The 24,339-nt window shown below is 36.3% G+C and overlaps 1 protein-coding gene across 7 annotated transcripts in view; it reads right to left on the bottom strand.

The window, feature by feature from the left end:
- Positions 1-23,149, bottom strand: part of APC (APC regulator of WNT signaling pathway) — a 127,278-nt gene extending 104,129 nt beyond the window's left edge. For 4 of the 7 annotated variants that reach the window (XM_031448820.2, XM_031448819.2, XM_031448818.2 and 1 more), the window contains exon 1: positions 22,823-23,149. In XM_031448820.2, the coding sequence (XP_031304680.1) occupies positions 22,823-22,987 (165 nt within the window). In that variant the 5' untranslated portion in view covers positions 22,988-23,149. The remainder of the gene's footprint in view (positions 1-22,822) is intronic. The other 3 variants (XM_031448815.2, XM_064483145.1, XM_031448813.2) reach the window with 3 other exon arrangements.
- Between the last annotated feature and the right edge of the window lie 1,190 nt (positions 23,150-24,339).

The following is a 24,339-nucleotide window of genomic DNA, read 5'->3' on the forward strand; positions in this document are numbered from 1 at the left end:
AGTGATGGGAATACAGTAACAGGAGGAGACTTTAACACCTCACTAACATCAATGGACAGATCTTCCAGACAGAAAATCAGTTAGGCAACAGAGATCCTAAATGACACAATAGAGCAGTTAGGCTTAATTAATATTTTTGGACATTACATCCAAAAAAACCAGAATATACTTTTTTTTTTCAAATGTACATGAAACATTCTCCAGGATAGACTGCATACTAGGACACGCAACAAGCCTCAACAAATTTAAGAGCACAGAAATTACTTCAAGCATCTTTTCTGACTACAATAGCATAAAACTAGAGATGAATCACAGAAAGACAAACGAGGAAAAAATGATTACATAAAGACTAAACAACATGCTACTAAAAAACCAATGGAACAACAATGAAATCAAAGAGGAAATTAAAAAAATACTTTAAAACAGATAACAATGAAAACACAACTAAACAAAATTTATGGGATGCAGCAAAAGCAGTCCTAAGAGGGAAGTTCATGGCAATACAGGCCTTCCTCAAAAGACAAGAAAAATCTCAAATAAACCACCTAACTTACCACCTAAAAGAATTAGAAAAAGAAGAACAAATAAAACCTAAAGGAAAGACATAATAAAGATCAGAGAGGAAATAAACAAAATACAGACTGAAAAAAAAAAAACAGAAAAAATTCATAAAAACCAAAGCTGGTTTTTCGAAAGAGTAAACAAAACTGACAAACCTCTGACAAGGCTCACCAAGAAGAAAAGTGACAGGATCCAAATAAACAAAATAAGAAATGAAAGAGAAGAAATAACAACTAATATCATAGATGTACAAAAAACCATAAGAGAATACTATAAACAATTATATGACAACAAATAGGACAACCTAGAAGAAATAGAAAAGTTTCTAGAAGTATACAGTCCACCAAAACTGAATCAAGAAGAAATAGATAATTTGAACAGACTGACCACTAGAAGTGAAATGGAATCTGTTAATAAAAACAACAACAACAACAGCAACACCTCACAAACAAAAGTCCAGGATCAGATGGCTTTACTGGGACGTTCTACCGAACAAAGAACTTATACCAATCTTTCTCAAACTCTTCAAAAAGAATGAAGGGGAGGGAACAATCCCAAAGTCATTTGACAAAACCACCATCACCCTAATACCAGAACCAGACAGACACTATTAAAAAAGAAAACTACAGGCCAATATCTTTGATGACTATAAATGCAAAAATTCTCAACAAAATATTAGCAAATTGAATCCAACAACACATAAAAAAGATCATACACTATGAACAAGCTGGTTGAATCCCAGGGTCACAAGGATGGTTCAACATACGTGAATCAATGTGATATACCACATCAACAAAAGAAAGGACAAAAATCACATGATCATCTCAATAGATGCAGAGAAAGCATTTTACAAAATTCAGCATCCATTCATGATAAAAACTCTCACTGAAGTGGGTATAGAGGGAACATCTCAACATAATAAAGGCTATTTATGACAAATCCACAGCCCAACATAATACTAAATGGTGAAAAGTTGAAAGCCTTCCTTCTAAAGTCTGGAACAAGACAAGAATGCCCATTCTCACCACTGCTATTCAACAGAGTATTGGAAGTCCCAGCCATAGCAATCAGACAAGAAAAAGAAATAAAAGGGATCCAAACTGGAAGAGAAGAGGTAAAGTTGTCACTATATGCAGATGACATGATGCTATATATAGAAAGCCCTAAAAGACTCTACACAACAACTACTAGAGCTGATAAAATAATTTGGTAAGGTAGCAGGATACAAGATTAATATACAGAAATCAGTTTTATTTCTTCACACTAACAATGAAATATCAGAAAAGGACAATAAAAAAAATCCCCTTTAAAATCACATTAAAAAAAAAATATTTAGGAATAAACATGGCCAAAGAGGTGAAAGACTTATATGCTGAGAACTATAAAATATTGATAAAGGAAACTGAAAATGATTTAAAGAAATGGAAAGATAGCCCATGCTCTTGGATTAGAGGAATTGATACTGCTAAAATGGCCATACTACCCAAGCAATCCACAGATATAATGTGATCCCTATCAAATTACCCATGACATTTTTCACAGAACTAGAAAAAATAATCCTAAAATTTATATGGTATCACAAAAGACCCAGAATTGTCAAAGCAATACTTAGGGGAAACAAATAAACAAACAAACAAACAAACAAAACAAAAAAACAACAAAGCTGAAGGCATAACCTTCCCAGACTTCAGACAATACTACAAAGTTACACTGATCAAAACAGTGTAGTACTGGCACAAAAAAAGACATATGGATCAATGGAACAGAACAGAAAGCCCAGAAATAAACCCCTACAACCAACAGTCAATTAATCTTTGACAAAGAAGGCAAGAATATACAATGGAGAGAAGACAGTCTTTTTAACAAGTGGTGTTGGGAAAGCTAGAGAGCCACATGTAAATCAATGAAGTTAGAACATTCCCTCACACTATACACAAAAATGAACTGAAAATGGCTTAAAGACTTAAACATAAGACAGGGCACCATAAATCTCCTAGAAGAGATTTATGGGCAAAATCTTCTCTGACATAAATCGCAGCAATGTTTTCCTAGGTCAGTCTCCCAAAGCAATAAAAATAAAAGAAAAAATAAACAAATGGGACCTAATCAAACTTACAAGCTTTTTCACAGCAAAGAAAACTATCAACAAAACAAAAAGACAACCTACAGGCTGAGAGAAAATATTTGCAAATAACGTGACTAACAAGAGCTTAATTTCCAGAATATATAAACAGCTCATACAACTCAATGACAAAAAAAGCAAACAATCCAACCCCAAAATGGTCAGAAGACCTAAAGAGACATTTCTCCAAAGAAGACATACATATGGCCAAGAAGCACATGAAAAGATGCTCAACATTGCTAATTATCAGAGAAATGCAAATTGAAACTACAATGAGGTATCACCTCACATGAGTTATAATGGCCACCATTCAAAACTTCATGAACAATAAATGTTGGAGAGGGTGTGGAGAAAAAGGAACCCTCCTACACTGTTGGTGAGAATGTAGTTCGGTGCAGCCATTATGGAAAACAGCATGGAGACTCCTCAAAACACTGAAGATAGACTTACCATATGATTCAGCAATCACACTTCTGGGTATATATCCAGAAGGAACTCTAATTTGAAAAGATACATGCACCCCAATGTTCACAACAGCACTATTTACAATAGCCAAGACATGGAAGCAACCTAAGTATCCATCCACAGATGAATGGGTAAAGAAGATATGGTATACTACTCAGTCATAAAAAATGAAATGCCATTTGCAACAACATGGATGGACCTGGAGATTGTCATACAAAGTGAAGTGAGTCAAACAGAGAAAAACAATATTATATATCACTTAAATGTGGAACCTAAAAAAATGACACAAATCAACTTGTTTACAAACCAAAAATAGACTCAAAGATAGAAAACTCATGGTTACCAAAGAAGAAAGCAGGGGAGGGATAAATTAGGAGTTTGGGATTCACAGATACAAGCTATTATACATAAAATAGATAAACATCAAGATTCTTCTGTATAGCACAGGCAATTATATTCAATATCTTGGAATAACCTACAATGAAAAACATGAAAAAGAATATACATATACATAACTGGATCATCATGCTGTACACCAGAAACTAACACAACATTGTAAATCAACTATACTTTAATAAAAACAAATAAAACAAAAGCAAACAGTAGAAAAAAAATATAAGGAAAAAAACAAATTTGGTGTACATGAAAGAATAAATTTATGGCATAATCATGGTGTTTATTTATTAGAAACTTAAACCAAATCTTTGATCTTATTCTCATACAATATCCCCAGATTCTTACCTTGGATGAGAAAAGAACATCCTATATATAAACTGCAAGTTGTACTGCCTAATTCTATAATATCATTTCCTTTCTTTTCCTTCCTTCTTGCTTTATGCTGAGTTTTAATATATAAGGCAAAGTATACAGTAGAAAATTATTTCACTTCTGGGTATCTGAAGATAAATGCTTGCTACTGTAGGCTAAATAACCCAAATTTATTATTAAGTAAAATGAAAAAATAAAACCTACACAGCATTATTGTACTGTGTCAATAAAATCAGAAACTTCTGGTCACTTGGACTACACACAATAGTATCTAATATAAAGATTTATCTTAAAGATTAGAAGAATGAGTCACCCAATAAGAGGTCAAAATGAATACTGAACATTATGTTCTAAAAGGGAAGAGAGAAAGGAAAATCAAGGCAAACTAATAAATTTAATTCCCTCTTTCAATGTTAGATTTATGTTTTTAAAACTAAAACTTCAAATTCAGTTTGTAAGTCTCTTTAAAAATTTTCTTTGCCAAGTCCTCCAAAACTGAGTAGAATTTTCTGAAGTGTCACACAGCCTTTATAGAAGCAAACAGTAAGATTTCTTAAGAATTCGATTAAATTTCATTTCACTTTTGAATACCTTCCTCAACAGACATCAGCAATCAATAAGTATCTTGATTCTCAAACCAGTCTATACCTGATACATATGAAAAAGGCATTTTCTTAATCTTTTCCCAAAGAACGTCAGCCATTTAATTCAAACAAACAGAACTGCTCAATAAAACACCTGGAACTTTCATAGAAAAGATATCTTTTTGATACTTGTTCTTTTGTAATAGAGAACACAAAGTTCTTTTATTTAAAAAAAAAAAAAGGCTTCTGTGCAGTGAAAGGACCACCTGGACCAACTCCAAAATCTTAAAAAAAAAAATCTCAATTTCCAAAGTTCCAGCCTCTGAAACATGCCTCCTACTCCTCTAGTTTATTCTACCATCTCCAAATACAACATTCTTTTACCTCACTGGCTTCTTCAATCCCAAGTTCTCATCAATTTTCACTATCACTTTCATCTTTACTTTCCTCCTAAAGCCCAACAATAACCACTCCCTTTCACTTAAATCTCTCATTCTTCTCTCCCTTTATTATATTTACCTGGTAAAACCCCAACTCTGGTTAAACTGAATGAGCTATTCAACTTTTGCATGCCTTCATCAGAGCAGCTTATTATGTGTTGTGTTGGGGGTCGGGGAGAATTACATAACACGGCTGGCTGGTTGCACTTTAAATTAACCATAAACATAGAAGAATATTTAACACTACCTGGCAGGACTACTGTGTTTCCTAGAAAGTCCACTTTCCCATTATCTGAGTTAACTTCTTCATACCTTTTTTCTCTCCTCAGTCCTGAAATACACCTATTTTCCTACCTATGCCACACTCAGTTGAAGATCTACTTCATTCCATTAAGAGAGAAATTCCCTACCAAGCCTACACTGCTTCTCTCCTATTAAAACAGAAAAAGCACACCTACTCCTGTCAAAGACCAATGCCCTTACTTGGGCAATGGATTCCAAATACTCTTGTCTTTTCAAGAAGACCTTTGATTAGCTCCTCTCTTCTGTATAATCAGTTTCTCCTTTTCTACTGGATCATTATCATGAACACACAAACATGCTCTAGTATCACTCATCTTTATAAATCCCTTTCTTGACCTTAGCTCCCTGTGTGCTCCACCAGTACATATGACCACTTTTCTGTTCTATTCACAGCAAAACCTCTTTATCTAGTGGCTTTCATTTCCTGGCTCTATTTCCTCACCTCTAATTCACTCTTTAACCTACCTTAATCCTAAACAATTTCCTGAAGCTCAACTATCAAGGTCACCAGTGACCACCACGTGGCCAAAATTCCATTGCCCTCATCTTAGTACAACCAACTCTTAGTAACTTTAGACCAAGAAGATACTCTCTTCTACTTGAAAAAGATGTCTTCTCTTGGCTTCTCTGACATATTCTCCTGGTTTTCCTTCTCCCTCTAATTTCCTTTATTAGTTCTGTCTCTTCACTAGTCTTCTAAAAGACGAGTGCCTCAAGGCTTATACTAGGACTGTTTTCCTCTCTTCATTGTTTTCTCACCTAGTCCCAAGGCTTTTATAACTATCATCTTTATGATGTTAAATCTCAAATTTGTATCTCCATCCTAACCCTCTTCGCTGAATATCTAACTATCTAGTTGATATCTCACTTGGATACCTGAAACATTTAAACTAAACAGATACTTGACCTACAAACGTCCCTGTCCATCTGCACTACACTTAAATCTTCAAATTCTTACTCCTTTTAAGATTTCCCTCAAAAATAACACATGGCCTTTTTTTCTTTCTCATACAATGGCAGCCTTATTCTTCCACAGAATCCCAGCAGCATAAGTATGCCAGTATCTTAAGCTTCTGAAGACTATCGTCAGAATTCACTCTTTTGTGAATGAGAGATGCCCTATATCCACTCAGGTTTCTGGATGACACCCAGATCCAACGGCTAGATTAAAGCAGTAACATCAATAGACAAGGTAGCCAAGATTTCAGCAACGTGTTAAAGCCTGAGGATGTATCCTACATATTCCAAGAGGAAGCCAGAATTAGTATCTCTAGATATTCTCAGATTATGTGTATTTGTTCTCATCTGGTATCAAACACAATAAAAAAATACATCAAAAGTTTGGCAAATCAAGCAAGCATTTTTTTGAGTAGTTAATAAATAACAGAAAGGTGTGTAGCATTCTAAAAGCATCAGAATTTTTGCATAAATTCACCTTAAGTTTACCAGAAACAATATAAGACTCTGATCCAATCCTTATTTAAATGGGGGTGGAACTATAGTTGAGAGGCACCACAGCCACTTCCCAAGATTACCCCTAATGACCTTTAAATTCTGGTATTCAAGCGCTTTTATAGTGCTCTCCCATGCTGAATAGAGCTGACCTCTGTGACCAATAAAATAATGCAGAAGTGTGTGACTTCCTAGGCAAGGTCATAAAAGACACTGTAGCTTTACCCTGGTCTCTTGGATTGCTTACTCTGGAGCCAGCCTCTGCGTTTAGGATACTCAGGTAAAAACAGGGGGCCCAAACCACTAGAAACTTGCCAGCCAAATGAGTAAGTGCCCTTGGAAGCAGATCCTCTAGCCCCAGTCAACATCTGTTGCTCATGTAGACAGGGAATAAGCAAAATATACAGATTCTCTCACTTTACTGTAATGCACAATGGAAATTTCTCACAACCACTTTCTCGTGTAGTGAGCAGATAAGCTACCCAGTCAGATTTTTCCAAATTATCTTTAATCATGGGACCACTTTTGTTAAATTCCAAACCAGTAGGATTTCAACACTAAAGAGCTAGATAATCAGATTTAAGTAGAAAGCTGTTTATCCCCTTCCAGTCTCTGCTCTGTAATTTCTGAAGTAAAAAGACTGTTCTGGAGCTTGAATGAGTTATTATCATGATTTGAAATTTTTAAGCATGTCATGCTCCAGAATGCTACCTTTTGATGAAAATAAAAATTAGACTTTAGCACAATAGTATATATATTTGCCCTTCAAAAGAACATCCAACATTTATGTTTGTGAGATTCGGGTTTCTGTGGACTACAGTTTGAAAGGCTAAACAAGAAACTGGTAACAGTGATTGTTTCTGTGGAGGGGATGTGTGTAGCTGAGGGACAGGGGTAGGAGATTTATTTTTATTTCATTTCATTCCATTTTCTCTCGTACTTTTTGAAATGTATACCATGAGCATGTAATATCTACTCAAGGATATAATATTTTAAAGTCTCTTGTCCTGACAAAACTACATCTTTTAAATGTGTAAAAGAAGAGAGACCTGAAACAACTTTTGTACTTATTCAAAAGCATGCTCATCACTTTTTTAAGTCTACCAAGGAAGGCATTATCACAGTATCTTACTAGTGTCTACATTAAAGTTTGAGGCCAAGAATCAGGTCACATGTTACAATTCTGGAAACAATCAAGATGATATGACAAGAAACACTCTGATAACTTTGATAACACAAAAGCAGAATATGACTTTTAAAATTTAATATGTAGCTCAGCTTTAGAAAAGTTATCTGATAGTTGCTCCCTGTATCACTTCAGAAAAATAGTTGAAAAAAAGCATAGTTAAAACATAGTATGTCCTTATTTTGTAGATGTAAAAGCTAAATCACAGAAAGGTTAAGTGACTTGTCCTGATCTAGTTAAAGGCAGAGCCAAACTTGAATCCAGGCTTCATTTTTCACCGACCAGAAGTAAATTATTCCTGATGTAGAAACCTAAATATATTTATCTTTAACAAAGAGATGTCTTCCTAAACCCCTCGTTGGTCCTTAATAAAAACATGGACAAATATGATGAGGATGTATGTGTCAGGTATGAAAAAACCTGTGTAAAATACCCTAGTTAAATTGATGAATACAGGTTACCTAAGCAATAAAACCAGAAGCCTCCAATACTAGGTTTACAGAGTGCCTTCCTCAACTTCATTAAGAACCAATTAAAAGCCAAATAAAAGATTTTAATTTGTAACTCACTAATGGTGAGATAGATTAGGAACAGAATTTTAAATTACCCACAATAATCTACTTCTCTCAGGCATGTAGTAATGCAGTGTACCAAACACTGGTTACAAAAGACGAGAAGAACTCTTTTTCCCATTCAGCTATTCTTTTCAATTCCTTATATTTAACATTTTGGGGAGAAAATTGTCATGGTTCAAGTCCAGTCCTCAAGGTCCTAATAATAACATTCAATTAGCTGGCTGCTACCTGAATTGAGATGTAAACCTTTTGTTGAAGACCTAACTGTATACTAAATGAAGAATCTCATTAGTCCAATATAAACTAAAAGGAAATCATAGCATGTAGCAACTCATCATAAAATATCATGAAGCTGTGGGAAAAAATCCTACCAATATGTACCTCCAAAAGATAGCATGTAAATTCTATAAAAGTGAAGCAGAAACTGGATTTTAAAGCTGGCATAATACATTACACTAGTACAACAGAACTGATTTTTCTCCCATATGACTTTTGATTTTTGGGGAAGCATTCAATTTCTGTGAAAATTCATAACTTAGTTTAAACTGAGACCCAACTCAGTAATTCATTAAACACATATTAATATGAATGTTCAACCAAATGTGCGCAATAATTAAAATATATTTGTATTTTGTTCAGTGTGACATTTTTCCAACCTGTGAGTTTATTTTCCTAACTGATGGCTAATATCATCTTTCAGTGATAATAATATGTAACTTGATATTTGTTAGAGAAGGCAGAGGAAAAACTCTTGTGTTAGAACTCCAAAACCATAGAAGAAATGCTACTGAAATATTAGAAGAGATATCAGCATCTTTGAAATTAAACTATGGCAAAGACAAAGAAGACAGAAGAAATTAAAGAACGACTAGAATGAGATGAGAAGAATGCCATAGGCCTAATTAAACAGAGGTACTAAAGTCAAGCTCTAATGAACAAGGATGAATGTAACAGGGAAAATGTGTTACACTTGTGTGGCAAGCACTGCAAGATTTTACAAGTAAGAGTTATTTAACAATGACTAAATGTGTTATCGTAGTAGAATATTATCACTCATCCATTGTCTGAGGTACTTATTCTAACGTAAGAGTTGCTTTACAGGGGATATGACAGAAATAAAAATCTTCAGAAAATATTATAAAGAGTCCAACTAAGGAATAGCATAAACATTAACAAATGCTGAGGCTGAATGGCAAGACCGATTCACATCTGAATTTAGTCATAGACAGTAAAGTTTAAGAAATTAAACAGTAGACTCACGAATTGAATCTAGGAAGTATAAAATTAATTACATTTGCAATAAATATGTGGATTATCAACATGCATCAATATTTTAGCAGACCCTAACACTTACTGATAAATCACCATCTGAGCTATGTCTGATATAGCTAATGGTGTCTAATGGCTGAAAAGAACCTCAAGAAACTATGAAGAAGAGATCTGAATATCAATTCAGCATAACTTTAGGCAAATCAAGTCACCCAGACTTCCTTGGGCCTCTGTTTTTCACATATTTAAAGTGGGAAAGAAGTAGAAAAGAGGGGCACATACAAGAATTAATATCTACAGTCTCTTCTAGTTCTAAAATTCTGTCACCTCATTTCATCCTTCAGTTTTCCAAAGGGAGGTAAGCAAACCCAAAACAAAGACTTTTTTAAATCTAACATAGAAGGGAAGTGAAGGAATAATAATTAACAAGAATCTTCAACTTAGTATTTTCTTTTAGCAGAGGGAAAAAAAAAAAAAGAATCAAGTAAACAAATACAAGAATTCTAGGTTTCCTTATAAGAGAACTGCTTTTGTATTTTGTTGATGCACCAATGTAATCACAAAGTGATGGATGGCATTTCATACTAAGAGCTGTGATTAATATCAAGTCAAATGTCTTTAAAATAAAAATATATTGGTATGTTATACTAAATTTTCAACACCCTTTCAACCACAGAAGAATGTCAATCTATGTAAAGACTGCTATAGCTTAGTTTGCCTAATATGAGTTCTGACCTGTGTGTTTAACCTCCTATTTAATAGATCTAATCTCAGAAATGCAAATTATACCTATAATATTTTAAGTAGGAGACAAAAAGATTCAAAAGTTATATTCTGTCCATGAGATATACCAAGAAATATTACAGAAAATAAAAACAAAACATGGCATATACAGAGCTGTCACATTAATTACCAGAAATGTACCCCGCTTCCAACAAAAATACTAAAGGACAAATTTGTTTGCCGTCCCTCCTCAGCTCAAAGCATTCTTCCTCCTTGTTCACAAATCCTCACTTCAAAAATGTTCACTATATATTCTCTTTGCTCACACAAAGGACAATTCTTACTCTAATGCACTACCCACATACTACAAAAGTATTTCTGACTTCTCCAGTCAAATAAAATATCCTCTGCCTCCTTCCCTTGGGGTTTTGCAAACAGGAACTAAAGATTATCACAACACAGGTTAAAGTATTAAAAGGCAACCAGAGCTTAATGTTTACCTTTCCCAGGTATCTTGTTTATACCACAAACGGTGCCTTAAAACAAAGGACTGAATAATGTAGAAATGTCAAGTCCTCCTTGACAGTTAGCTAAAGAAATATTTGGACTTCCACTTGTAGAAACAGTAGACTATGTAATTCAAATCAACTATCCTTCTGAAGTCAACTAAAAATGTTCGACAAAATATTAAAGCAGTCTTTTTAAAAGCATCAAATAACTACCAATATAGTAAGGAATGAGTAACTAGCTCAAATCCACCATTAGTCAAAATTCAGAAAAGTAAACTCAGCTTTTGCCTTCTGTGGGTTTGTCAATAAAGAATAAGTATTTAAGAGGCTGAGCTTTAAAAAATTTGTTGCCTGCCTTGCAGGACTCAGGGACAAAAGTCAGAGTCTGGGACCCACCAAAGGTAAGGACTATAATAAAAACAACCTTGGCTTTGGGCTGGGACTCCAGAGGGATGCACCGTAAGAAGAGTAAGAAGGAAAGGTAAACACCTGAAGTTGGATTACAATGGTCTCATATTCTTGGCAACAGCAAATGAAAATCTTCTCTAGAGAAAACTTAACTTCATTTTATACATGAAATTATTTCTACAACAGACAACAGAATCAGACCTATAGAGATTTCAAAATATTGGAATTACAAGACACAGACTAAAAAATAACTATGCTTACTACATTTAAGGGTGTAAAAGTCAAGGTTAATTATTTTTGCTTAGACCTAAAAACGATAAAAGTGACACAGTAGATTTGAAAATAATCAAACAAAAATTCTAGTACTGAAAAAGACACCAATCCACACATTTAGGAAGCCCCAAAAATCCAATATCACAGCACAGTAAAACAAGAGAAAACCAAAGACAAAGATAAAAATCTTTAAAGCATCCAAAGGAAAATATCAGATTTCTTATTAAAGGAAAAAGAGACACAGGATCTCAACAGCAATAGAATGTGCTGAAATAAAGTAACCACCAACCTACAATGTGCTGAAATACAGTAGCTGCTAAACTAGAGTTTTGTAGCTAGCAAAAGTATCCTTCAAGAATGAGGTAAAAAATACATTTCCAGGCAAACAGACTAAAGTTAATTCTAAAGGGCATGTTGCAGATTCTTCAAGATCAAGGAAAAATGGCCCTAAGTGGAAGTTCACAGAAAACATAATGACATGGCAAATACATGCATCAACCTGAACTGAATATTGACAGTGTAAAACAGTAACAACAAGAAAGAGAATAAATAAGAATAAATTAAAATGCACAATAATACTATATAAGTAGGGCTGTAAGTAAACAGAACTTAAGTGTATCCTCTGGGAAGAGGATAAAAACATCAATTAACATTAGATTTTATAAAAAGCATATTGTATTTCTAGAGTAACTATTAAAAGAAGAGAAAAAGAGGTCATAACTTCCAAATAATAAGGGGAAAAATCTGAAATGATAAAATAGCCAACTCATCTAAATGACCAGAAAGTAGAGAAAGGGGAACAATTAACAAATAGGGCAGATATAAAGTACATGGTAAGATGGGAGATTTAAATCCAATCATGTGACAAAAGACATACCTAAAACATATTACAGAAAGATTGGAGATAAAAGAATGGAAAAAGATACACCATGAAAACAGTAATAAAAAGAAAACTAGTGTTATATCAATACCAGACGAACTAGACTTTAATGCAAAAAGCACTTTCAGAATGAAAGAGGAACACCTCATAGTGGTAAGTCGCTAAGAGGACATCACTACTACACACTTCTGTGCATCTACTAGCACAGTCTCAAATATATAAAACAAAAGTTGAGAGAATACAAGGGGAAAAATCCATAATCACAATAGGATATGTTTTACACCCTTGTCTGTAATTGACACAAGCAAACAAAAGATCACAAATGACTTAAAGATTCAAAATACAGAATTAACAAGCAAAGCCTAATGAAAATATACAGAACACCACATTCAGTAACTGCAGAAAAAAAAAATTGCAGAGAATAAAAGGATAATATACTGGACCATAACGCAGATCTCATATTTTAAGACTGAAATCACAGAACTTTGAAACACTGGGAGTGTTCTCTGATTACACTGTAATGTTGTTAGAAATAAAAACCAAGTTAAAAAATAACTAGAAAATCTCCATGTGTTTAGAAATTGAGAAATACAATACATCCAAATTATCCAAAAGTCAAAGTAGAAACCAATGAAAATTAGACAGCATTTTTAAGTGAATTATAAAAATACTACATATTAAAATTTGAGTAATATAACTAGCTAAAACAGTGCTTAGAGGGAAATGCTTAGCCTTAAATGCATATATTTAAAAGAAATAATGAAAAGTGTGAACTATATAATAAGTTAGCAAAAGAACAAAAAAGTAAATCCCAAAAAAGAAGGAAGGAAATAAAAAGCAGAAAATCAATGCAATAGAAAATAAAGATACAATAAAAAGGATCTGCAAGATCCAAAATTTGGTTCTTTTGAAAGACTACTAAATCTCTGGTGAGTCTGATAATGGAAAAAGAGAAGGCACACATAGTCTGTATCAGACATGGGAAGGTAATTCTTTCCTGCAGCCATTAAAAGGATAACAACAATATTTATTATAAACAACTTAAGCCAGTAAATTAAACAGTTTAGATGAAAAAGACGACCTCTTAGGGGAAAAAATTACCAAAATAATTAAGAGACAGAAAACCTGAACAGGTTTAAAAATGAGAAATTCAAACAAACTTTTCCACAAAGAAAACTACCAACCTAGACACTACTGTTAGATTTTTGCAAAAATTTAACAAAGAAATAATTCCAATCATACATAAACTTTTCCAGAATAGAAAATGAGGGTCAGCTCATTTTATAAGGCTAGTATAATGTTGAACATTGATTTCAGATCCTGATAAGGACAATACAGGCCTCACTCATGAACACTGATGTAAAACCATCAGCAAAATATTAATAAACTAAATCCAGCAATATATAAAAAGCATAATGGTAAAACAAAATTAGGTTTATCTCAGGAGTCAGGTTAGGTTGAACATTTAAAATAAAATATAATTCAATATATTAACAAACTGAAGGAGAAATTCATATGGTAATAAAAAGCTTCAACAATAAAAAAAAAAGCATTAAATTCAAACAAATAGAACAAAACACAAAATTCTTGTTAAACCAGGTATAGACGGGAACTTCTTTAGCATGATAAAAGCTTAAACAAAAACAAAATGAAACAGAAAGCAAACCTTAAGCAAACATACTTGGAGTGAAACAGTCAAAGTTTTCCCTTTGAGACCAGGAAGCAGAAGGGAGAGGAGTGCTGGGATGATGGCAGTGTTCTATTTCTTCACTTGGGTAATGACTTCATGTGTGTTTACATATAATAATATGTTAAGTTCTTCATTTTACGCTTCACATACACTTTGAAATATATGTTAAAGACAAAAAAGAAGGAAATACTTGGAGATGAACAAAAGGCTGACCTAGGTTATAATTCAAGCTCGGTGACTCTGGGGGGTCCTAATTTTTCCCCGTTATCATTACTTTCAAACCAATTAACATTTATTGGGCCTATAAGATATTGTACAGTCTGGCAACATGTATCATGAACCTTAAAAATGTTTGTATACATTCCAGTAACTCCACTGACTAAGAACCTATCCTAAAGAAAAGGATCAAGATAAAGAGAAAAAACCCGTACCGTGCTAAGATGTTCACTGCCCACATGATGATAAAATGGAAAACAACTAAATAACCAACTACAAAGAATGGTTAAGAAAAGTAATTTTTACAATGAGATTATAAATTAAAACACTTACTTTATATATAACATTTATATTACTTATGAAATTATTAATATAATAATTAATAAAAACAAGATTTATAAAACATACCAAGAAATGTATATGATCTCTTTTTTTAATTAGAGATATATACACATATATATTTATACTATGACTAAAGTTGGAAAAAAGTCCTAGGATCAGACAAAAAAGAAAATGAGAGAGAGGGGGAGGAGGGTGGAGGGGAAGAGGAAGAAGGAGGGAGAGATTGGGAGAGACAAAAACTACACTGGTTTTCTTCATATGATGAGCTTATGAATGTTATCTGAACTTTTTATTGCATTTCCTACATTTTCTTTAACGACTATATAAAACTTTAGTAATGGGGTATATAAGAACTGAAGAAAATAATCACAAACCTAAAGTATCCTAAATACAAAAACAGTTACTTCAAAATGTAATTTTAAATTTTTCATTTTTATCTCAGTATTATTTCATTCAGGTAAATTATTTTCTAACATTAAAACTGTAAGTCTATGATATGCTAATTATTTAAAGCAGAGATAATTTCTCATTATATGTAGTATTTAAAATAGTACAACTGAAAAAAACAAATAATAGATTTCCAAAGATATATCATCTCTAATTTTCTTGCTAACATTCCCATAATCCTCAACTAGTTTGCTCCTAGACAGCTAAAGGAGAAAATGATCCACAAACAGGCTTCAAAGTAGTCACTCCTATAAAAACAAAATGACTGTTCATCTCTGAATATAAGATTGTTAATGGCTCCTCAGTTTCTTGGGCAGCTAATTTTCAAACTTGGTGTTGCCAATACCCTGGTATTTTCTGAACAGTTGTGAGGTAATTTAATATCAAGTAATTTGATATCAATAATAAAGTGTAACTGTTTTAAATGTTTGTCATTAGAAATAATAACAAATGGAAGCAAACGTAAGATTATCCCTGTATCACTTAATGTAGTTTGCATCCCAGTATACTTTGAGAGGGAGAAAAAACTATAAAGATGAGCCTTACATGTTGGGAATTGCATATTCATTTATTCAATATTGACGGAGCATCTGTTAGAGACCAGGAACTAGAGGCACTGTGCTAACAATAGAAATAGAGTTGAAAATCAATAGATCATAGGATCAAATGTAACTAGCATTTAACGCGTTGAATAGACTAATCCAACCCTACTTTTCACTACTTGTTAACACAAACTATCTTCTCTAGCTCTCTGACTTTCTTTTAAAACACTCCAGGTTATGTCTGCTGCCATACCTCTGCTCAAGCTGTTCCCCTGTTCCCCAGCCTAAGTGATTTTTTTGTTGATTCACCAGCAGCTGGAGAATGCTCACTGTATGCCAGGCACTGAGCTTGGCATGAGAGAAGAAAAAAGCCTTTTCTATCCTGTCTATCCCTTGGAGTCCCGGTCAAGTCCCACCTCTACCTCTATCCTCTCCATGCTTGGAATGCTCTAACTACTATTGTCCAAAACAGTAGCTCCCAATCTCTGATATAAGAAACTATTTTTAATATCAAAATGTTTCATGAATTCCATTCTCACTCCCCAGGTGATTTCATCTGGTCCCATGGCTCTAAATATCATCGATACACTGGTAATTTCCAAATGTTTATCTCTAGCTCTACCTTTCCCTTAAAATCCTAACTAATATATATCCCTATTCAACATCACCACTTGATTATCTGGTAGGTATTTCAAATACAGCCACATCCAAAACAAGACTCCTGATTTAACTCTTCATACCTGCTTCCCAGCAACCTCTTCCCCCCCATAGTCCCTATCTCCATAAGATGTACAACCTTTCACCCAGTTGCTCATGTCAAAAAACTTCGAGTAATCTTTTACTTCTCTTTCCCTCACAACTCTGAATCTAATTCATCAATGAATTCTAATTTCTCTACTTTCTGAATAAGTCACAAATCTGACCACTTCTTTGTTCCTCCCCGACTACCACCTTGTCCAAGCACCACATTTCCAACTTAAATGATTGTAAGATTTTCCTAACCGGTTTTCCTGCTTCCATTCTCACCTCATACAATCTATTTTCTACATACAGCTAAAGCAATCCTCTTAAAAAACAAGTCAAATCTGGATATTGCCCAGCTTAAAATCCTTCAGTGGTTTCCATCTCACTCAGAATAAAATTAAGTCTTTAATGACCTTCAAAATTCTACTTGATTTAACCTCTGCCCATCTGTCTTACCATCTCCCCTGCACTCACGCCACGTTAGCCACAATGGCCTCCCTGTGGTTCTTCCAACCTGCCAAAGACACTTCCATCCCACAAGCTGTCCCTCCCTCTACCTGAAAATTTCCCCGAGATAGTTCCAGGACTTACTCTACTTCATTCAGGTCTCTCAGCTCAAAGGGCTTCTCAAAAAACCCTTCCTTCATCAACCTACCTGAAGTAGTATTCTGTCGCTTTTTATCCCCTGGACCCATTTTACAAAACTTATTAACCACCTGATGTGTGTGTGTGTGTGTGGCTGAGTGCACACACATGTATAATGTCTACTGTGACTCTCACTAACATTTACGATCAAAAAGAACACAGGCTCTGTTTTGTTCACCATTGTTGGCATGTTGTGTGCAAATAGCAGACTCTCAAAAATACTTGTTGAAGGAATGAATGATGGTAACTGCTTTTAGTTTTGTTGAGAAAATAATGAAAAAACTAGAATTCAGAAAGGCTTTCAAATGAATTCATACTCTATCACAGGAGCATTCATTATATACTTACTTTGGTGGTAGAAGGAGTACAATGTTCACAATTCAGGGTTCAGTAACAACTACTGAAGGACTGGGGCCTTCTCATACTTCTCTGACCCTTCCCATATCCTTCCTTCTTGTGTCATTCATTAATTCTTTTCATAAATGGTTACTATGTACCACTAAGCTAAAGAGTATTCTAGACATTAAGAATACAAAGATAATTAAGACAAGGTAACACATGAGACATATAAAAATAATACCCACAGAGCATGACATGTAATAGAGATATATAACGTTGTAGCACAAGAGAGGAAGTAATCAACTTTTCAGGGGCAGGTGTTTAGGGAAGTTTCAACAGTAACAACACTCAACAAACACTTGCAAAGTCAAATACAAAAGATATTCATTTTACTTTATATGTGAAATGAGGGTATTAACTCTAAAAATGCTACGGTAATTTGCTACCATGAGATAAGCTACCTGAGAATGAAAACAAAACAAGTGGAATGACAGAGCAGAACGAATCACAGAGAAACTGAGCCAAGTCCTTGATGACTTCAGGATGGAGGAAGCCCTAGCTGAAGTTCAACTACAAGATCTAATCATATTCTTTATTGTTTAAGCAGTTCAAATTTGGTTTTGTCACTTGCAACATAAGCATACAGATGAATCTCAGTGAACTCTTTTAAAAAAAGCAAAGCATTTGCTATATGAGTGTATAGGGGCAACACGGGGATTTTGGAAGGGACAATTCTTGTTTTGTGGGCAAACATCACAGGACACTTAGTGTCTCTGGTCTCTACCTGGTAATTGTCAGTAAAACCTCACAATCATTGTGATAACCAAAAATGTCCCCATATATTTCCAAATGCCTCCTATTCCCAAGAGGAACAGCAAAAATCTATTCCCTAATACTTGTTATATGCAATGTGTATGTTTAAATGTACTTAACATGAACCTTAAAAGAACTGGGATATACCACTCAAATATCCTAGTTTTACATAATAACCCAGTTTTATTCAGTCATCCATGACTATCTAAATGATTGGCCAAAATCTTAGGTACAGGAACTCTTGAGGTAAGTAGTGCTTTAAATTTGCTACTACTATCTGAAAGTTCTCATTTATTTAAACTTATTTCTCCATACAATACTATCAAGTTATGTCACTGACACTGTTGGTTACCTTCCCTTCAGCCATTCACCTAATTCTAGACACCTAATTCCAGCCATTCTAGACTGAAATGCCAGATACTGGTTTTTCCAGCCCCTTGCAACCAGGGCATATGCATGCTAGGAGGACATCTGACACTAGGCTTCCGTGAAAGGTTTACTTGCCTAATCAAGAGATGGGAGGGCAAGCTTCCTCCTGTCTTTGGTGGCTGTGTGAGAATGTGATGCCTGGAGTAGAAAAAGCAGTATGGCACCACGCATGAGAGGATAAACCTGAGCACAAAGGTCAGCACACTACAGAGAAAGATGGAAAACACTTAGATCCTTGGTGACATCATTGTGCTGCTAAACTGCTAACCATGGGATCCTCCAACTCTGGCCTCCTTTTAATGTGAGATACTGTTTAAATCACTGTTAGTTCCGTATTATGTAACCTGAGGCCCAACTAATACAAGATATATTCAACCTCTGACAACTGACTGAAAGTGTAAGAACCAAGATGACTTCAAGGTTTCAAGACTGGGTGGCTGAGAGAAAGATGATTAGAGAAGAGAAATCAGGAGGAAGTGTAATACATATACACACACACAGACACATTAGGTGAGGGTGTGTGGATGGAAATCAAACTGATTTAGTTTGGTATTAGTTAAGCTTACTGTTGTACATCTAAGATACAGATATACAGCAAGTGGTGGAAGTGAGAAATTGAGTTACAGCACTGAGAAACATCCACACAAAAATGATGATTTATAACATTTAAAAAAAGATATGATCACCAAAAGAACACAGTGAAAAGCAAAGAGACCCTTGAGAATGCTGGTTACCTCCCCATGATCCATTCTACCTCCTCTTCATTTTGGGTAGGATTCATCTACTGGTCAGGCCAATTAGAATCATTCCATCCCTCTCAACAAAGCTATGGTGACAGACTTGGCAACATGATATTTGTTTAATCAAAGTAAAGCATAGGACTACTGGGAAAAGACTAGGAGAGGAGAAGCCTTCTCTCTCCCTTTGGAAATCAGTGAAGAAGGCTGTAACATGAACACTGTTGATAGCTGTCTTCTTCTAGGAGGGAGGCCAGTCTGAGTGTGAAGCTCAAATAGCAAGACAAAGTTGACAGAACAGCAGAAAAACAGAATCTCAGTCTTGATAGCATAAGTCTATGAACAAACTGCTCTTTAAACCAGTTCTACCTAAGCACTTGCCAGTGACCTGAGCTAATACATTTCTTTTGTTTTTAAACCCAGTTTCCGTCCTAACTGATACAGGAAACAGCTATGTTCAGGGGTAAGAGCAAAATCAAGAGAGTGAAGGAAATGTAAAGAAGTTAACTTGCAGAGAAGTAGGAAAATCAGGAAATACATAAGAACCAAGAAATCAGATCATTTTATTCCTGGAGAAAATATCTGAAAAACGGTCTAAGAAAGCCAAGGATGACTGAGGAAAGGCAATTAAATCTGGTAATCAAGACAGTCATTGGTGACTTTTAAAATAGCAGTTTCAGTACTGAAATGGTAAAGGAAGTCAGAGCGCAAAGGAAAGAATAATTTATATTTTTAAGAACTCCACAACATACCAAACACTTGGAAAGACACTTAACATGTGTTAAACCCCACCAATTACAACCCTGCGAGGTAAAGATAACATTCTACTTTATAGATTGAGAATACAGTCAGAGTACTAACTTGCGCACAGCCACAAAGCCACCAAGTAGTTTTAACAGACTTTAAAACTGGATCTACATGGCTCAAAAGTCAATGTTCTTCCTACTACACCCGGCTCCTGGGACTAAAGAATAAAAAGACAATGGCACAGCAGACTCAAGAGTCAGACCGGCCTCCCTGAGTTGCACAGCACACAGCACTATATTCGGCAGCCCTGGAAAAGGTATGTATACATCAGCATGTACGTAGGCTAGAGAGGAAGACATGGAAGGTGTGATGATGGACAGTTATGGAGAAAGAAAGACGGAGAGGAATGATCATGGACACATCTGAAGGAGGCTGCTCTTGAAAAAAGAAGGATATTTCTTCTGAGATACGAGCAAATAAGGAGATGATACCAAGATGGAAAAGATTATACCTCAGATGGTTGAGATTTTTCTCAAGAAAGGAAGAGATCAAGTTATTTGCTATAAAAATCTTCAGGAAATATGACAAAAAGGAACACAATCAACACTAAAGACCCAGCAGACAGCAGAACACTAAATGGTATGAAAGCTAACCAATATCCTTACATAACTTTCTTGCATCCTTCAGGATTTCAGAGGTGAAACTGACAAAGCTGGTGATGAGGTCTGTACTGGACTGGGGACCAGAAAGGTAAATCTACAGAAAATAAAGCATTCTAAGGCATCAATGACAGCTTAGTAAAAAGTGATGACCCTGGGTTTCTAGTTACATTGGGAGGCAAATGAAATCAGCAATTGGCCAATGGGTTGAATAAAGAGACAAAGAGGGGTGGGTTCACAGAGAGAGGGAGTGGAAAGAGAGAAAACAGGTTCCATAAGAGTGATTGTGGTCAAAGATGTCTTGACAAAATGCCTCAAGTTATTTTGTCAAAGGCATTGAGCTACTGATTGCAGCTCAGCAGGCCTACTATGCTTTCACCTAAAAGCACAGAACTGAGAGCGAGCCAGCAATAAAAACGTGCAGTCCTTGGTTATAGAAAAGTGAAGGCTACCAACAAATGAAAGAATTAGCCCATAGAGGAATCAAACATTAAAATATCTCCTCTTCTTTTAAAACGAACAATTCTATATTCAAACTGAAGAAATTCATTAGGAGGTCAAAAGTCTAGAACAAAGAGAAAATAGACTGCGTGTCATGAGGTAGAATGAAAAGTTAACAAATCTGTCAGGTCAATTATAACCCGTATGTTAAAGATTTTTAGTGTAGAATTCCAATAGGGCAATGTTATTTGTGCTTTACTAACTTTGGAGAGCACCCAGCATCGCTTCAACAAAATATTGCTCAATTTATTGTTACTTTTAAAAGGCCCACCCATTTGCAATCTCAATGGACAAGCTACCATTTATATTTACTACCCCAGTTTTTACAATTTTGGCACACGTTATCCAACTACAGGAGAAGATGGGAGAATCAGCTATGGCAACTTCCTTCCCTATCACTTCCATCCTGCAGGTTGCACTTATAAACTCTGGCAAGATACCACGTTATTTAGAACAGCTTCTTACACCATTACTTCTGACTACTCTTCCCGAGTAATAAAAGGAGAAATGAGACTGGCATAGCCTAACTTTCAAACAAAGTATCAAGTACTATAAGGATTGTTAAGCAGTAGCAACAAATGAGAATCAAAGAAATTTGAGAAGTTTTGAGTTTAAAAAGCTTTTCCTTCCTTTCATGCTTTCTAAATAAAACAAAGGGCTTGGACAATACGGGATTCTAAAGCTTCAGTGGACAGTTTAAACTAACAATGAATAAAAGAATCACTAAATCACCCTTCTGCTATTACATTTCCTACATTCATAAAGACTTCTTTTTAAAAACCAACACTTTCAAATTCTTTACCTAGATATAGAAAACTGACGCCCCCGCCTCAAAAGTTCAAAGACCAAAGGTTTGTTATAGTCAGAAAAAAATTAATTTAGATTAACAATCATTTGCCATCACAGGCATCAAGCCCCTACTTTGCAGGAGTTCGATGGGCCAAGGAGTCAAACTCTCCCAAACCATTCCAGAGTCCTGGGGACTGGATTACCCCAACAAGGTGAATAAAATCCACTGACCTCTAGATAACAAGCTTTTTCTTTGTAACTCTATATGCCAGGCTATCGGGTAAGCTTCCCATACGGTGAAAAACTTTCAAAGGAAGCAAGAGAGTCAAAACCAGGAAGATGGGAAGGCGACTGAAATAGGAGGGGCAGACGACCCACCCACCTAACGCGAAGGAGAGACGGCTCGCAGCGGTGAAGCTTCACCAGGAGCCAGGAAGGGTGCGGAGAGCCGCAGTTGTCGCGACCACCACCCAGCGGGTGAGAATGGAGGACTTGCAAAACTGGAGGCCTGAAAAGGGGCGAGGGGCGAGGAGAGGGTGGGACGGGGAGACAAGAGAGCCGCAGAGTCCGGCCGAACACCACTACGGTCTCGAGCAACGGCGGGGCAAAGCCGAGGAAGCTCTCTGCCGGGGGAGGAGACGCCGGAACTTGGAGCTTCACTCACCTGCCAGACGCTCGTCCCGCGGACAGAAGCACGGACGCCGCCGGGGCGCCTCCTCTCCTGTGGGACACAGCCCCTGCCGCCGCCGGAGCTCCAGGACCCGAGAGGAGAGGGTGGTACAGAAGCAGGCAAAGGGGCGACCAGACCTGAGCTGATGGAGCCGTACATAAGGGGCGCCTGGTGCTCGGGAAGGCAACTCCGTGCCTCACCTTCCTCACCGGTAGCCGACAACGCTTCCTGGGAACAGCATCCCGCCAGCCTCAGCCCGCTGCTCCCGAGCCCTCGCCCGCAGCTTCCCCCAGCCGCGGCCGGGTTTCCGGCGGCCACACCCCACCCCCTCGCTACTTGGCCTCCGCCATCTTGTTGGAGGCGGGAAGACTGCAGCGCGCAGGCGTGCGCCGAGGTTGCCGGCGTCCCCAGCCTCCCCGAGAGGGGACAGTAGTGCGCAGCCGCATCGGCCGCCGCGCTCTTCCGCTTCGCGGTTATCTCCCTTGCACGCGTTGTTTGGCACTAGACTCTCTGCGTCTCCAGACCTACTCGCCTTTCCTGAACTGTACTGCAGCCAAATTAATAGACCCTTCTGCGCACCCGCAGTCAGTCATTCTGTAAAAACCTAGTTAGTGCCTACTATGTGCCAGTTCCCCGGCAAGGCGCTGATGATAGATTAGTAAAACTCGACTCCAACGCTGAAGATGCTCATAATCTTGTGAAAAAGACGGAGATGACCTAGTAATTCCCTAAATTCTTGTTTTGCCACCGTCTCTCTTGCCACCACAATTTTAATTCAAAACATACTTCTCCCTATGAAAACATACCACTCCTCACACGGATTGGTCTGTTCTTTACCTTGCATTACCTCGCTAGCTTTATTTCATTCAACATTAATTCAGCAAATAATACTGGGTTTCTGTATACACTAGATATGATTCTAGGTTTTTGGCAGTAAGGAATAAGGAATATACACTCATGGAACTTACATTCTAGGGGAGAGAACAGACAATAAAAAACAATAAAAAGAAATCAACAAAATAACGTTTTATAATGGTAAGTGTTGGGAAGAGAGGAAACCACCAAAGATGATGGATGGTGAGGGGCAGTAATTAGCGATCTCTCTCCAGAGATGACATTTGGTCTGCGGTCTGACTGACTATAGGGGCCAAGAGTCATGAGAAGATCTGGGACAGAGCCTTCCATACAGAGGAAACATCAAAAGCAAAGGCCTGATGTGGGAATGAGAACAGCAGGTTAGGGTTAGGTTAGGTCAGGAGGAGGCAGGGTCCAAATTAGATAGGGCTTTGAGGCTATGGTAGGAGTTGGATTTTACTCTCAGTGACCCCTCTATCTTGTTGACACTGCCCAAACTACTCCTCAAACACTTCCAGCTTCTGACTGCCTCACTGCACATGCTGATTCCACTTTCTTGAAGACCCTTACTCTTGTTCTTTATGTGTCCAGCTTGTTATTTTCCAGGGTTCAGTTTAAATGTCACCTCAGAAACGTTATCTTCTCTAAATTAAGTC

Source organism: Camelus dromedarius, chromosome 3 (assembly GCF_036321535.1).
Source record: "Camelus dromedarius isolate mCamDro1 chromosome 3, mCamDro1.pat, whole genome shotgun sequence".
NCBI classification, from domain to species: Eukaryota; Metazoa; Chordata; class Mammalia; order Artiodactyla; family Camelidae; genus Camelus; species Camelus dromedarius.